General features: G+C 35.6%; 1 protein-coding gene and 1 long non-coding RNA gene across 5 annotated transcripts in view; one reads left to right on the top strand and one right to left on the bottom strand.

Moving 5' to 3' along the window:
- Positions 1-7,867, bottom strand: part of LOC119001532 (uncharacterized) — a 57,054-nt gene extending 49,187 nt beyond the window's left edge. Inside the window, exon 1 of the long non-coding RNA XR_005069600.1 lies at positions 7,812-7,867. This is a non-coding gene — a long non-coding RNA (uncharacterized LOC119001532). The remainder of the gene's footprint in view (positions 1-7,811) is intronic.
- The window catches only part of PRKG1 (protein kinase cGMP-dependent 1), a 1,201,643-nt gene extending 1,192,616 nt beyond the window's left edge, over positions 1-9,027 (top strand). For all 4 annotated transcript variants that reach the window (XM_037066937.1, XM_037066936.1, XM_037066938.1 and 1 more), the window contains 4 exons: positions 2,990-3,112; positions 3,193-3,255; positions 4,565-4,631; positions 7,699-9,027. In XM_037066937.1, coding sequence (XP_036922832.1) covers positions 2,990-3,112; positions 3,193-3,255; positions 4,565-4,631; positions 7,699-7,797 — 352 coding nt within the window. In that variant the 3' untranslated portion in view covers positions 7,798-9,027. The remainder of the gene's footprint in view (positions 1-2,989; positions 3,113-3,192; positions 3,256-4,564; positions 4,632-7,698) is intronic.
- Positions 9,028-15,622: the final 6,595 nt, after the last annotated feature.

The raw sequence follows: 15,622 nt of genomic DNA, 5'->3' as shown, positions 1-15,622 counted from the left end.
GCATCATATACCCTGCTTTAAAACCATATTACAAAACTATACTAATCAAATCAGCATGGCATAAAAAGTGACACATAGATCATTGGATAAGAATAGAGCCCAGAAATTAACCCATATATATATATGGTCAATTGATTTACAACAACAAAAAAAAAGGGCAAGAATATACAATGGAGAAAAGACAGTCTGCTCAATAAATGGTTTGGGAAACATAGATCACTCTCTTCCACCATATACAACAATGAACTCAAAATAGATTAAAGATGTGAATGTAAGACCATAAGACTTGAATGTGATCTAATGAATTAGAAATTAGATTAAATAATTGAATGTTGGGTATTGAACAGAATAAGAAGGTTATAATCTTTGGCAGTCCTAACACTAAAATCAAAAAAGTTAAGATGGGGAAGAGAAGATAAGAATGACTATAGGAGAACCCATTTGTCATCATTTACAATTAAGAATCTTAAGTATTCTTCTATAGTTAAATTATTGGGTTTGCTAAAATGTCCATATGTTTTTTCTGTAAAATAAAAGACACCTTTTTCTTTTTCACCAATAACTTTATTGATTTGAATATTTTGAGTATGCCAGCTATCTCCCACATGGATTAACACAAATAGTTCTCAATTAATGTCTTCATTAAATGGCTATCAATTTCAACCAGTGTATTCCACGATGAAGCATTGTCCAGTGGGAAATTTCCAGTGCTAAAATTCACAAACCACTTTTGACATGTTCAATCAGTCACAGCACTTTCTCTATACACTGCACAAATCTTTTTTTGCATCTATTTTTGCATTTCAGTTTTTACTTTTCTTGAAGTAATAAAGCATAGTATGGTGAAAATGTTGCATATTTTCTTCCATCTTCAATATTAAAATTGTTACGCAAAAATTCACCAGTTTCGATAATTTTTTTAATACACATTAATATGACAGCTGTCACAATACAATCTAACAAAATTGTTTCGAATGAAGTTAAAGACGACTAAGGGCTATTAGAGCCTTCTTATGGGGGAAAAATGAACTTTTTGGCAAATCCGATATGTCATTATAAAAAAGAAAACTCCACATTCAAAATTTTAAAAAATGTTTTCCTAATTTAAGGCAAATCTTTTAGGAGTTAATATTGTTGGTGAAGAGACACATTTCTGAAATTTAGCATTTATTTTAAAAAGCATGTGTGGTATAATCCTGTGTCCATCTACATAGAGAAATGAATACAGTTATATTTAAAAATGTTAATTACTATTAACATTTTGGGGTATTGGATGATTTTTACATCTTTCTAATTTTATATTTTATATATTACATGAATATCTTGGATTGAATATACATCACTGGTAAAAGCAAAAAGTGATCTTCAATTAGTGATTTTTGTCTTTTGAAGATAAATAACTACACAAAAGGAACAGTGCACATGTATGAGGAAAACATTAAACTGACAGTCAAAAATCTAAAATGTGGTTCTTTCTCATATTTAAAGTAAAAATTAAAACTGGCAAGTTAACTTGAGAATAAGGGGAATGTTTAATCATAACATCACAAAAAGAGGAAATCCTTAAGTTTTAATTTCATGTTTATGTATTTTTTAAAGTGATAGAATTGGCAGGTTAAATTACTCGCTGATGACATAGTACATTAAAAAGAAAGTACCTGTCACAGAAAATTGAGACAGAAACTCTAGGCAGATAATCATTGCAGTTTTCTGCACAAGCAAATCTACTAATGCCCTATTCTAAGCAAATCACTGTGGCTGGTCAATAGAAGGAAATATTTTGCACTGCTATTAATAAGCATGATTGACAAAAAATAATAGTCCATGATGTTTTCCCAAAGACATATGAGCTTTGTATTAGGAGAACAATTACTTTCCAAAGAAATAATTTTTCAAGGTATATCATTATTTTTCTGTCTAAACAGTCATCTCTGTATTCCCTGGTCCTGGCACAAAGCCACATTCCAAGGATGGATAGGTTTAAAAAAAAGCAATCGATCTGGCTCCAAAGCACTTGGGTATTAGAACCCTCCTAACAAAGAGGATGCCTTGTATTAGGTTATCTACTGAGCTCTGAAGAGCAGGGAGAAAGGGATTCGAGGAGCATACTTCCATAGAAGCATTCATTCAACAGATATTTACTGATCACTTACTGTGTGCCAGGCATTCTGTTAGACTCTAGGAATACCAGTGGAGGACAAAATTTAGTCTGTAAGGGAAGACATAATCTCATAAAGGAAGAAGTGATCACAAAGCATAATAAAGTGGCATACAGGGTGCTATAAGAGAAAAAGGAGAAAAGAAAAAAAGTATGACAGGGAACTCTAAATTAGGTAAAAGTTGATCGTTAGATTATTATGTTATGTTGGTTGATGAAGGTTACGTGATAGGTTATATTAGGTTGATGAGAGTCAGCCTTTTTAAGGAGCAACGTAACACTTAAACTAAGACCTGATAAGTTAAGTTAGACATTAGCCAGATAAACTTGTCGAGAAACTCAGGGCAAAATAAACTGCACCCGGAGTGAGAGAATGGCCTGGCGCTTCAGAGAAACGGAAGGCTGGCGTGTCTAGACCCCCTGAGTGATGGGGTTGATGCCCTAAAATGGAGTCCTATCATTGGTGTGCGGTAGCCCACCCTAAAATTTTGGATTTCATCCAAAGTGTACTCAGTGAGATGACAAGAATGAGAAATGGCCAGACAGTGCAAGAGACTCCTGCGTGACTAAGGATGGCAAAAGGAGTAGGTCACCTGCGCTAAAAAGAAACGAGAGGGAAGCAGACAAACCCAACCCATTTTTGGTTTTGTAAGTGGTTTATTTAGAGAGGTTACCCCACTGTTTTGCTATTAGTTGTTTTATTTCATCATCTTCCTGAAATAAGCCCCGAAATAAGAATTGATGTTGTTTATGGAGGTATAACAATTAAAACTTAGAAAATAAATTTAGAAAACAAAGTAACATCTCTTTTCATGTCTCTCATTCTTGCAGCCCACCTTTCTCAGGCCCAGATCCTATGAAAACCTATAACATCATATTGAGGGGGATTGACATGATAGAGTTTCCAAAGAAGATTGCCAAAAATGCTGCTAATTTAATTAAAAAACTATGCAGGTAAGCATTCAACCATGTTTTTTTGAAAAGTGTATAATATTAAAAATTTGATTTTTTATAAATTATTATTTCATTTTTAGGGACAATCCATCAGAAAGATTAGGGAATTTGAAAAATGGAGTGAAAGACATTCAAAAGCACAAGTGAGTATCCATTCCTTATAATTTTAAGTTTGAGAGTTCAGAAGACCTGAAAACATTTCCCTAGGCTGATGTTTTTTTAAAGTTAGTCATTATATAACTGATACAAACAGTCACAAGAAATGTATAACTTAATTCTGGTATTCTATTCCTTACCAGTCTATTAAAAACAAAAGTCCTCCATCATCTTATACCTCATTCCTAGACTAGAACCAAAAGATACAGGGTCCAGCACAAATAATGCCCCCTTTTTATTACCAAATCTCTTATTACAAAATCATAAGCATATAATTCTGTAACATGACAATATCATGCTCAGGCACACGTTATGACATTTTAGGTTAAATGTTCAAATTAAAAACTATAAATTATTATTGTATCCATAGTATTACCCTACCAACCACACTCAAGCAGGCATTACTTCTGCTGTATTTCTCTGGTCATCTAAGTACATAGCATGGCAAAGAAAAAATATATAGTCTCTAAAAAAAGTAGAGTATCTTAAATATCAGACCTCATGCATGTTGATGGATGTTCTAAAGCTAACCTCAGACCAAACTGGCTTTTCTCTGTTTGTCTGTTTCTGTAACACTCACAGGAAATTCACATAGGTACGGGAGGAACTTACTTACCAACATCCTTATGAGTATCTAAAAGGACTACTAAGATTTTGGCATAAACATTTGCTAATGTTGAACTCATTCAGAGACAAAAACACAAGAAAAAACAAATGAACAAACAAGCAGAAAAACCCCTTCGTGTTATTTGCTCAACATTTTCACAGAAAAGCTGTACACAAAATACATTCAGTGCATTAAAAAAGGAAAAAAAAGAGAGAGGAAAATGAGACATGTAGAAATCAATACAGTGGTGTGAAAGGTTAACTAACTAAGCCTTCCTACTGAATCAGTGGCAAAGATGGGAAGGCAATTTTCTGTCCTGACTTCTCACAACCGATCCTACCTCCTTTCAAATAAAACATCCGGTAAGACTCAGGGCCAAATATGTTCTGACATTTTTGTAAGTTACAATGACAGTGTAGAGACAAGGTCATGCCGATATTATGACAAATTACTAGAATAAAAAGTAGTCACTTTCTAATGGGTATTTAAAGATTTGACAATTCAATATTTTAAATGCTACATTCCACAGAATAATCTAATTTTTAAAAATCTGTGATTTAATAGAAAATATTTTTCTCTCATTGAAGATGTTTGCCTGTTTTCCTTCAGACATGGACTGTGTATGTTTCACTAAGAAGGTGTTAGCGGAGGCAAAATGCATTTAACTCTACTTCTTTTTTCTTTCTTAGATGGTTTGAGGGCTTTAACTGGGAAGGCTTAAGAAAAGGCACCTTGACACCTCCAATAATACCAAGTGTAAGTAGACTTTCAATTTGTCTATTTCTGATTTACGTAAAAGTGCTTATGTCAGTTATTTTTAAAGTTTATTCTAAGATCAGATAAAATAAACAATAGAAGTTAGCATATTAAAATAATTACATCTAAAATCCAAGCTTAAAAACAGATAAGCCAGAGGATGGTTATAATATGTACAGCACATGTATTTTACTGTTGCCTTTTTAAACTATCCACTCTAATATGTTTCTTGTATTTGTGAACAGAAGTTGACTTTTGGTATGGTAAGTGTTAAAAGAGTATAATGAATCGCCATCAACCAGGTTTCTTTTTCATAATATATAAACTTTATACACTATTGCCCAAGAATAAGAATATACTCACAAGTTTAATTAGTCATTCATGAATAATTATCAGAAAAATATATGTTTTAAGTTTCTCCACATATGTGTTCTCTCTACATACGACACCATATGCACTTGGGCAGTTAGAACAGTGAGTGTCGTTTTGTGTTTATGACTCCAGTTTACTCTGTATCTTGCTCTGTCCCCAAGAGCTGAACTGTAAGGCCACATCAGAGCCTTCCTCTGGTTTCTGGTTGGGTTTGGTCAGCAGGCCAGCAATTGTTTGCAACAGCCATGGATTCCTGGCAAATACTGTTTGGTGTATGCCCCCATAGAGTTCCCCCCGTTGTTACCATATTACTCCCCCCATCTTCAAACCATACCACAAAAGCACAATATTAAAAATAAAATATTATTGGCAGAAAAATCAACACGTAGAAAAATGGAAAAGAACTGAGAGCTCAGAAATAAATCCACATGTATATGGGCAACTAATTTTCAATAAAGTGTCCAAAACATACAATAGAGAAAGGAAAACCTCCTCAATAAATGGTGGTGGGGAAATGAGAAAGCCACATGCAAAAGAATCAAACTAGGGCTTTCTGACACCATATACAAAAATTAACTCAAAATGGATTGAAGACTTGAATGTAAGACCTAAAACAACAAAATACATGGAAGAAAAGACAGATACTAAACTATAGATGCCAGTCTTGAAGGAGTTTTTGCAAGCTTGACCCCCAAAGCAAGAAAAGTAAAAGCAAAAAATAAATGAATGCAACTTAATCAAACTAAAAGCTTCTGCACAGCAAAAGAACCCCTCAACAAAGTGAAAGGACAAGCTATGGAATGGTAGAAGATATTTGCAAATGACACCTCTGATAAGAGTCTAATTTCCAAAACATATGTGAAGAACTCATACCACTCAACAACAATAACAAAAAAAACCCCACCCCAACCAATTAAAAAATAGAGGACCTGAACAGACACTTTTCCCAAGAAGACATACAGATGGACAACAGATATATCAAAAGATGTTCGGCTTCACTAGCTATAAGAGAAATGCAAATCAAAACCACAATAAGATAACCACCTCACACCTGTTAAAATGGCTATTGTGGCTGTTATCAACAAGATAAGAAATCACGAATGTTGGAGAGGATGTGGAGAAAAGGGAACCCCGGCACACTGCTGGTGGGAATGTAAAATGGTGTAGCCTCTATGGAAAACAGTGGGGAGGTTCCCCCCCAAATTAAGAGTAGGGCAACTGTATGGCCCAGCAATGCCACTTCTGTGTGTCTAGCCCCCACATTTTGAAAACACTTATTCATAAAAGTATATATACTCCTGTTTATTGCAGCATTATTCACAATAGCCAAGATGTGAAACAACTTACATGTCCTTCAACAATGGATGATTAGATAAGAATGATGTTTACATATATACAATGGAATAGTATTCGGCCATTAAAAAAAAAAAAAAGATGAAATACTGCCCCCACATTACTTTGAGGCAATCCCAGGCACAACTGTGTTCTTTTATTCTTTCATTAGGCTCTAAAACGAACCAAAAAAACCCATCTCTTTTCTTAACACATCTGAAATTTTGCTAAATAGCTAGTCCACTGAGGAGACTGTTTATACTATATTAACTTGAAATTTATTTCAACTGATTGCATTTTTATTTTTATTCAATACTGCATATCTAATAAAATGTGCTGTATCTTAACTAAGGGGAGAGTCCTTCTGTGTGGTCCTGAGCCTTTTATTTATATGTGTCTTTCTGGGACTAATTCAAGACTGTTTCGTATGCAGAAACATTTCCCTAATTCTAAGACTTATTTCTGTGCTAAAGTTTATGTTTAGTTACAAACACAAACAAAACAGAAAAGCCATTACCATTACCGATGCTAATTGCATTCATGAAGTTTTGTTTTTAGAAGCATTGAATGAGAAACTTGGAGAAATAAATATTAAGCCTAAATTATCCTAATCTAAACATATCATGGGGGATCTCCTTTTATGCAAAAGTAACAGTAAAAGGGGAGCTATATATCTGTAAATGATTTTAAATGTTAGAATAGGAGGGAAACTGATGTGTGTTTCCTGCTTTAACCGATGCTCTATAGATTAAACTTTGTCCAGTAAATTTTTGCTTGAGTTAGAAATGGCTTATTATTATAGTTGGAATAAATACCCCAAATCCTTAAGATGGCCCCCAAGGTTCTGCATAAGCTGACTCCTACCTGTTTCTCCTATTTCTCATTCTACTCCCTTCCCTCTTATGCAGCAGCAGTGTTGGCCTCTTTTGCTTATTTCCTGGCATGGCGCTCTCCCTTTCACCTCAGGACCTTTGCACGTGCTCTTTATTGAACTCATTGATTTTTAGGTTTACAATAATACTTTCCCAAAGAGGCTTTCCATGATGACACTTATTTTCTCACGTCACCTTTTTTTATAGCACTAACCAAAATGTAAAACAATCACAAAAATCTATAGATACTTATAATCACACAATTCATTCCTCACTAGAGTATAAACTCCATGAAGGCAAGAACCATCTTTACTTTTAGTCACCCTGTTACCCCTAATACGATGAAGCACAAAACCTGCTACCCAGAAGACACTCAAAAAAGCAAGTCATTCTCCTAAGGAATGAATAAAGAATGATATTATTTTAAAATCAATCATGGGATTTTACTAAAGAATCAGACACCTTTTTACTATTCATTCTCTCATTTCTAGGTTGCATCACCCACAGACACAAGCAATTTTGACAGTTTCCCTGAGGACAATGACGAACCACCACCTGATGACAACTCAGGATGGGACATAGACTTCTAATGTATTTCTCTTACCTGCTTCTGCCTTGCTGAAGACAGCTTTTTCTGAGACACAGCTGCCAGCAAACCTGAGGGAAAGAGAGAAGATTAGTGCTCGGGGTCACCATGATGCCTTCGATCGATGCTGCTCCAGTAACTCCAGTGGCATTAGGACTTGTCGCTTAGATGACAATAGTGCTCTTTTTACATGTTTTCTGTTTGATCCTAAAAATAGCAGTTGCCATGGTGGTCCTGAAGCAAAGCTTTTCACCAGTAAAGAGATGTTTTCTATTGTTGCCATGACCTAGCTTCGCTCTGATTATAATTTGAAAGACAGTAAGAAACACTTCAATCTCGTAAGAGAGGCTGTACCTTGCTAGAATGATCAACAAGATAAAAAATAATATGTTGGGTACGATCGATTTCTATGGTACAAAAACTGGGCTCTTCCCTTTCTTCCCGTGAGGGTTGGAGGATCTGTTACCGTGGGCCGGTGTACATACCACACAAAAAAGGACCACACGTCTGTCGGTCACAGAGTTCGTGTCAAACCAGTGCTAGAATTCCCATGATCTCATTTCCCAGCCGTGATGCTGACAAGACTGAGTGTTACCTTTCCTTTTTGACAGATTTTAAAAAATGGTATGTTAAAAGCACAACTGCTATGGATTCTGCTGAGAAATCCCATAGCAGGTACATATGCGATTTCACAGAGGATTGAAAAAAAACCAACATGCATGATATTTGTTTGTTTCTTTTTGATAAATTGGCATGACAGAGTGGAAAAAAGCAATTCACAACCATTTCATATTTTTTTTAAATATTGTGCTTAAAGATGGTCCTGGAAATAAGTGACTAGCAGCAATTGGTTTTTATTTATTACCTAATACACCCTCAAACTGAGGCTTAAAATATTCCCTTTTATAGAAATAAACCCTTGGGGTCAGGGTGGGGTGGGATGGAGAGGGATCAACATTCATCCAAAAAAAGAAAAATAAAAAACTATATAGGTGCTATGTATATCTTTCATCTGTAAATGTCAGTGTTTGAACAGACAACACAAATTCTAACCATTACATGTGTAGCCAGAGACTCAAGCATTTTCACTAAATTTATCAAACCAAACTTTTGTCAGATTTCACTTATACAACATAGTCTAGGGTTGACAGAGAAAGGTTATTAAAAACCCGTTTGAACTAGCTTCTTGTCTTAGGCCTGAACCAAAAAAATTTTTTTTTAAAAGAAGAAGAAAGAAAAAATAATAGAAAGAAAAAGAAGGAAGGAAGAAAGCAAAAGAGGAAAGGAAGGAAAAAAAGGAAGAAGAAAGGAAGGAAGGAAGGGAGAAATCATTGAGATTCACTGATTCACTAGATGAGAAAACTTAATGTCAAGAAACAAGACAAGAATTTGGCCAGGTATTGATTACATTGTGATGAATCAGCTGATATGAATCCATGTGCTTGTGAAAATAGGAAGGCAATAGAGAAAAAAACAGCAAATTGATTTCCTAAAAATAAGGTTAACTGAATAAAAAATATTGTAATTCTGAAATATCATACTACCTAGAAAAGGCTGGATTTGAAAACATCGAACTGATTTATCTTTCTCACATGGGGAAAAGTCAGCAACTTAAACCAAGTCCCTTGCCAGCAGGCCAGTCGACTATTGTGAGGTGCTGTAAGTGGCAGAACCATTGGGAAGCTTTTTTGGCCAAATAGCATTACATCTACTTAGACAAATGCATAACCATACAAGCTGTCATCCTGATTTGGAACTGTGTATGTAATTTGGCATATTAAATAGGGGTTTGCATATTTCCAGTAGAGAGTGTTTTTAAAAGTCAAACAAATATAGACGTTTCTGAAAAAAAAAATCCACCTGGATCATTTACTGTATCCAAGAAGGCATATGATATTATTTTTGTTTGAATTTTTTATTACTAAGACTACTTTAGAATATAGCTTATTAAAATATAATAATCTAAGACATTTGGAGAATAAAAGTATTATGAACATATATATAATTAGAATAAAATTAAATTAAAAGTTTGATTCTAAGATATTATTACTTTTATGTTAGAGTTTTTTTCCTCCCTTATAAACAATTTCTCAAAATCAATCTATTCCCCAAGATTTTGAAATATAAAATTAAACATATCAACTTAAGATCCAACTATACACACTATTTCAGAAGTTGTATATTGCTTTTAATTGGCTTTTAAAATACATAATTTCAATATTATAGTCAATGTTCAGGGATTTTTATTAAAAGAGACAGTAGGTTAGGCATGCAAAGGTTTTCTAGAATATTAAATATACCTAGATATTAAGAATCTGCTCCTGCAACTTTTCAAAAATCCCAACAGCCCCAGAGATTAGCACTTACTATGGCTTTTGGAACTGTGGTTCAAGTCTAAGATGACCAACATGTACAAGTTCTATGGAGAAGGAAGAAGTAGTACTCAGCACAATGTACCTGTAGGTCATTTCTCCCACACGTTATTGCATCTTTGTTAATTTTATCTGTGGAATTACATTTGGATGACTAAAGCAGTCACCAAACAATGAAAGTGAAGTAAATCATCCAAGAATTACTAACAGAAAACATTCGTTTAATTTTCCACATTGAATTTTAAGGAATTAAATCTTGTCTTAATGAAGACATTAGGGCTAAAATTTGTGGTCGGCTTCGTAAAGTCTGTCTCACTTTACTTCTGAATCTTTCATGGCCCCTCTATTTTTCCTCCACTAAGGACATCTGGATAAGTGTCACTATTCTTAGTCACAGCCTATTAGACTTGTTAACTTTCTTGTCAATACTTTATGTATGGGAAATAAGGGCTTTCTGTGTCTCGACTCACAGGAAAACTGAAAACTGCCAAGGAAAGGAACATCATAATAGTGTATATGAGATAGATCGAGTACATTAAAAAATGATTTCTAGAAAATTATTATAAATAATTTTTATGTTTGTACCTTCTTTGTTATTATTAATATATGATTCAGATCCATGTGGCATTTAAAACATTTATGTTGAGTATATTCTTTACGAGTCATACTTTTTACTTAAAATGATGGGATATGCATGTGAACTACACATGTATAATATATAAGTTCAACCCTGCAATTTTCTTGTTTCATTTCTAAATGACTACACTGATGGCAAACTTAAATGGAAAGACGTTAGCAACCATATTGAAATTAAGGATATTAGAACTGATTTCTTACAGTAGCGGCAATCTGTGCATTATCCATACAACCTTTCTTTCACAGTAGGGCCACAAATATGTATGTAAATAGATATTTTTCGTGTGATATTTTGTGGTACATATAACTTTTTTTAGCGTTTCACAGCATTATTATTTCATTTGATTTGTACTGAATAATGTGTTTAGGTCTAAGTAGACTTGAATCAATGTCATAATTGTCAGTATTATTGAAAATTACGTCAACTGTACTGTTGTTACTCATCTGTCCCATAGTTTAGAACATGACCTGGCTATCTGGCATTGTTGCAAGTGCCTTAAATTCATGGCATCCTATTAAAAAAAAAACAAATTTGGTGTTATGCTGCATGACAAAGACAAACACACCTCAAAATGTTGTCCTTTCTTAGCTTGCTGCGTTTTACAGTTCTTTCTGCTAACAATTTATAAGCCTTTATTATATAATATTGATGAATTACAGAAATGATGAAGTTGTTCTCTTATTTCTGTTCAATGTACCAGAGCTGTGTATCTGTTAATGAGATACAGCGTCATTTCTGTGAAATGTATAAATGTATGTGCAGGTCAAATTAATATATGACATACTATCACAGTCTGTATACAGGTATTCCTGTTTTGCTAAGCTGTGCAGATTCAGTTTAAAAAATTAGTACTGTCAAGTTCTAATATTTTTCATTTTATAGACTCGAATAACAATGGTCCAACTCAAAAGAAAAATTAAGAAATGACTGCTAACCAAACCTTGTTATGAAACCCATGAGTATCTTGGTGCACCACTCAACAAAACAGGATGCTTTCTCTGAGTTCTTGTATATGCAAATCATTTCTGAGGCAAGTTTTCAACAGACCTAGAAAGCTAAACACTGAAAGTGTGTCGTTAGCCCTGCTCTCTTTCTGCCCCTGCATCAACAACAGACAGAGCTCTGAGGTCTTGACAATGACTCAGAGGTTTGGGCTTTTCAAGAAAAGGGCCATTTCTTTGAGCATCATTTATCAAGTTTATTTCATTGTATGATGTTTTTACAACTGGTCAGTTCTTTTGTACTCTTACAGCTATGGTTATTTGATTGTCCTCTTACAATTTGTTCTACATGAAAGAGTTCTTTGTTAGTCAGAATGCAACAACCGTCATCAAATGGTCATTGACCACTTGCACTCTTTTGATGTAGATTAAAAACTTTTTCATAAACTTAATCTGCTTTGATTTGCTCTGTATTTTTCCTGCAGCTGTAATTGCTGAGTGCCTGTTGTACACTTTATAGAATTGAAATAAAAAAATAATTACTTTTGAATCTAGTCGATTTTTAATTCAGACAAGATTCCAAGCATAGCACTGATATGTCATTACTAGAATTGAAATACTGTGCAGGGCTATTGAAGACTGTCATCATAACAGTGTAGAAAATATAACCAAGTGTCCTCCATCAAATAGTGCATTATGAGTGAATAGAAAATTAATCGGGCAAATTGGTTTAAAGAATTCAATAAGGATAATGTTAGGTCATCCAGTGTGAATAGCGAAGCAAATATAGAGACCCTCACAAACCTGAAAAGTAGCATTTTCTGCACGCCACCACCCTAAACCTTTTGGGGGCTACCACAGGTCAAACTCTGAACTAGGTATACCATCAAAGGGATAATTCTGATCTAATACTACGTGCTAGCAGGGAATTATTTCTTATGAAGCAACTTCACGAATCTTTGCCTTAAGGTTTATTTACCTGATCTCTCTGGAAAGCTCCTTAGACATAAAGAATGTAGATTTAAAGAACAGTGCAATCACAATAAACTTAGTGCTCCAAGGTCCTGGAGCATTAGGAAGAGTGCTCCACATTCTTCCTGCATCCCTTCGTTCCTCACTTCAGTGAATGGTACACACATTTTAACTGACTGCAATGTGAACATTTCCTTACTCCGACTGCCTTTGTCTTACTGACGTCATATTGCCCGTGATGGTGAGTTGAAACCCCTTTTTCATGAAAACAAGAAATTCAACCCCGTTAAAGCTCTCAGAGCCAAGGAAACAACTTTTAAAAGTACTATGTTACTAGGGCACAGCCAATCATTTCATTTCTCCTGCAAATAGAAGTGATCGAAGTTTTGAGTATCTCTTTTGAAGTTCTGTGATTTTCATACCCTGATCTGAGAATGGTCCTTTGTGATCCTGAAAGGTTATTTTTGAATTGATCACCCTGTCGTTTGGGCTGGGGAGGGGCACACAGATCAATACTCAGTCATCAGAGGAGTGGCTGGGAATGGTGGGAGATGAGAGCAGGGGAAATTGACAATGGTGAGAGTATCGTGTCCATGACACTGTCACGTCTTGTACATGGTAACGCCAAATGAATTAAATCACTGCGCAATTATTCTACTGCGGCAATAAGAATCAATTATAAATGCATCTGAGATGAATGTACTGATAATGTTATGCTTGCAGACCTATGCTCAGATTTTCAGTTATAGTGTACATAATACAAGTCCAGGACAACAGCCATACTCATATTCTGAGAGTACTGTTTGGAGTTTTCCTCTATCCTCTCCTTTCTCCAACTCAAAAAGACTATAAATTGATAAAATAGTAATGTTTGCCTCTGGTATCTCTGTATTTTTACCCAGGGTGAGATTATGCAACAAAAGGCAATTCCATGCGCACACCAGTTAGCAAAGCCAGACAGATGAAGTCTCAACGTCATACAAAAAGAAAAAAAAAGGAAATGAAAGAAAGAAAACAAGGCATTCCTAACAACCCCAAATGTTGACCACATACTCTATAAAAATTGTTGCACAGGCTTAAGGCATCTGTTCCAGACCAGTGGTTTTCAAATATCAATGTCATAAAATGTAGATGGGAAATATGGCAAAAATATAGATTTACAGAATCACCCAGAGTTCTTTTGACGTATAACCTCAGGAACCTGAATTTTTAATAAGCAGCTTAGTTTGTTTTGATGAAAACATTTACATGCATCCAGGGAAGAGAAGCAGGAAAAGAAGGCCCATGGGAATGTATTTCAAAAGTAGTGTGGTGCAAGAGGAAAGAAAAATGTCTATAGGCAGGCATGGATATCCAAAGCCTATTAAATACCCTCAAATATGTTAAATGACATTTTATTTTATCTGTATGCATCCTTTCCATTTTCCATACTAACACAGCATATTCATAATGAACTATTTTTTTTGAGGAATGCATCTACATCTTGATTTACAAAGCCCAAAAGTTACATTTATTTCTACTTTTGGTGCCTGGTACATCAGAGTGGGATAATGAAAGTTTAATTTGGACAGACTTCCACCAAAATGGAGGCATAGGTGGAAACACTGTGCCTCCTCTCACAACCAAGTTTAAAGTCAACAAAGTTTCAGTAACAAAAATGCAACCAAAACACAGAAAATTGAACTATACAGAAGTCCAACAACAACGAACCGTTCAGCCAGACCAGTAAGAGGGGCAAAGCCAGCAGTAGAGCAGGGTCGGGCAGGAAAGATCCCCAGGCATGCAGGCAGCCATGGGCGGATCCCAGGTGTCGGGTAGCAACAGGTGGGCCCAGTGAGGGTGCAAGGCGGCAGGCTGACTGTGGTCACACATTTGTGAGCAGATAAACCAGCGAAGGAGTGAACAGTGAGAGAGACTGTGAAGGACCCAGCAGTGGGAAGCAGCAGAGGGGACCACTATTGCCCCTCTTTGACCCCGCCCCCACACACAGCATCACAACCCAGAGACTGAGTTGCCCTGCTCTAGTGAACACCTTAGGGCTCCGATCTTGCTACGTAACAGGCATGAACAGCCCAAAAGATGGTGCAAGAAGAACTCAAAGTCCCAGAGCCGATAACTCTAAGTGACCAAGAAATAGTGAACTTATCAGATGCACAGTTCAAAATACTGGTGATCAGAATGCTCACAGAACTGGTTGACTTTAGTCACAAATTAGAAGAACAAATGAAGGCTAAACTAATTGAAATGAAGGGAAATGCACAGGAAACCAATAGTGATGGAAAGGAAACTGGGGCTCAAATCAAGGGAGTGAGCCAGAAGGAAGAAAAAATGGCCAAACAGAAAAATACGAAGAAACAAGAATCCAAAAAAAATGAGGAGAGGCTTAGGAACCTCCAGGACATCTTTAAATGCTCCAAGATCCGAATTATAGGGGTACCAGAAGGGGAAGAGGAACAGCCACAAATGGAAAACTTATTTGAACAAATAATAGAGGAGAACTTTCCCAATCTGGCAAAGGCAATAGACTTCCAGGAAATCCAGGAAGCTCAGAGAGTCCCAAAGAAGTTGGACCCAAGAAGGAACACACCAAGGCACATCATAATTACATTAGCCAAGACTAAAATGAAGGAGAGAATCCTAGAAGCAGCAAGGGATAAGGGGACAGTCACCTACAAAGGAGTACCCATCAGACTGTCAGCGGATTTCTCAAAAGAGACCTTACAGGCAAGAAGGGGCTGGAAAGAAGTATTCCAAGTCATGAAATCCAAAGACCTACAGCCAAGATTGCTTTATCCAGCAAAACTTTCATTTAGAATGGAAGGACAGATAAAGTGCTTCTCAGATAAGGTCAAGTTCAAGGAGTTCATCATCACCAAGCCCTTATTATATGAAATGTTAAAGGGACTT

This window comes from Sturnira hondurensis, unplaced genomic scaffold (genome assembly GCF_014824575.4).
Source record: "Sturnira hondurensis isolate 20B ecotype Veracruz unplaced genomic scaffold, ASM1482457v3 Scaffold0016684, whole genome shotgun sequence".
Taxonomy (NCBI): domain Eukaryota; kingdom Metazoa; phylum Chordata; class Mammalia; order Chiroptera; family Phyllostomidae; genus Sturnira; species Sturnira hondurensis.
Note: the sequence above shows the minus strand (reverse complement) of the source record. Positions and strands in the feature narration are given on the sequence as shown.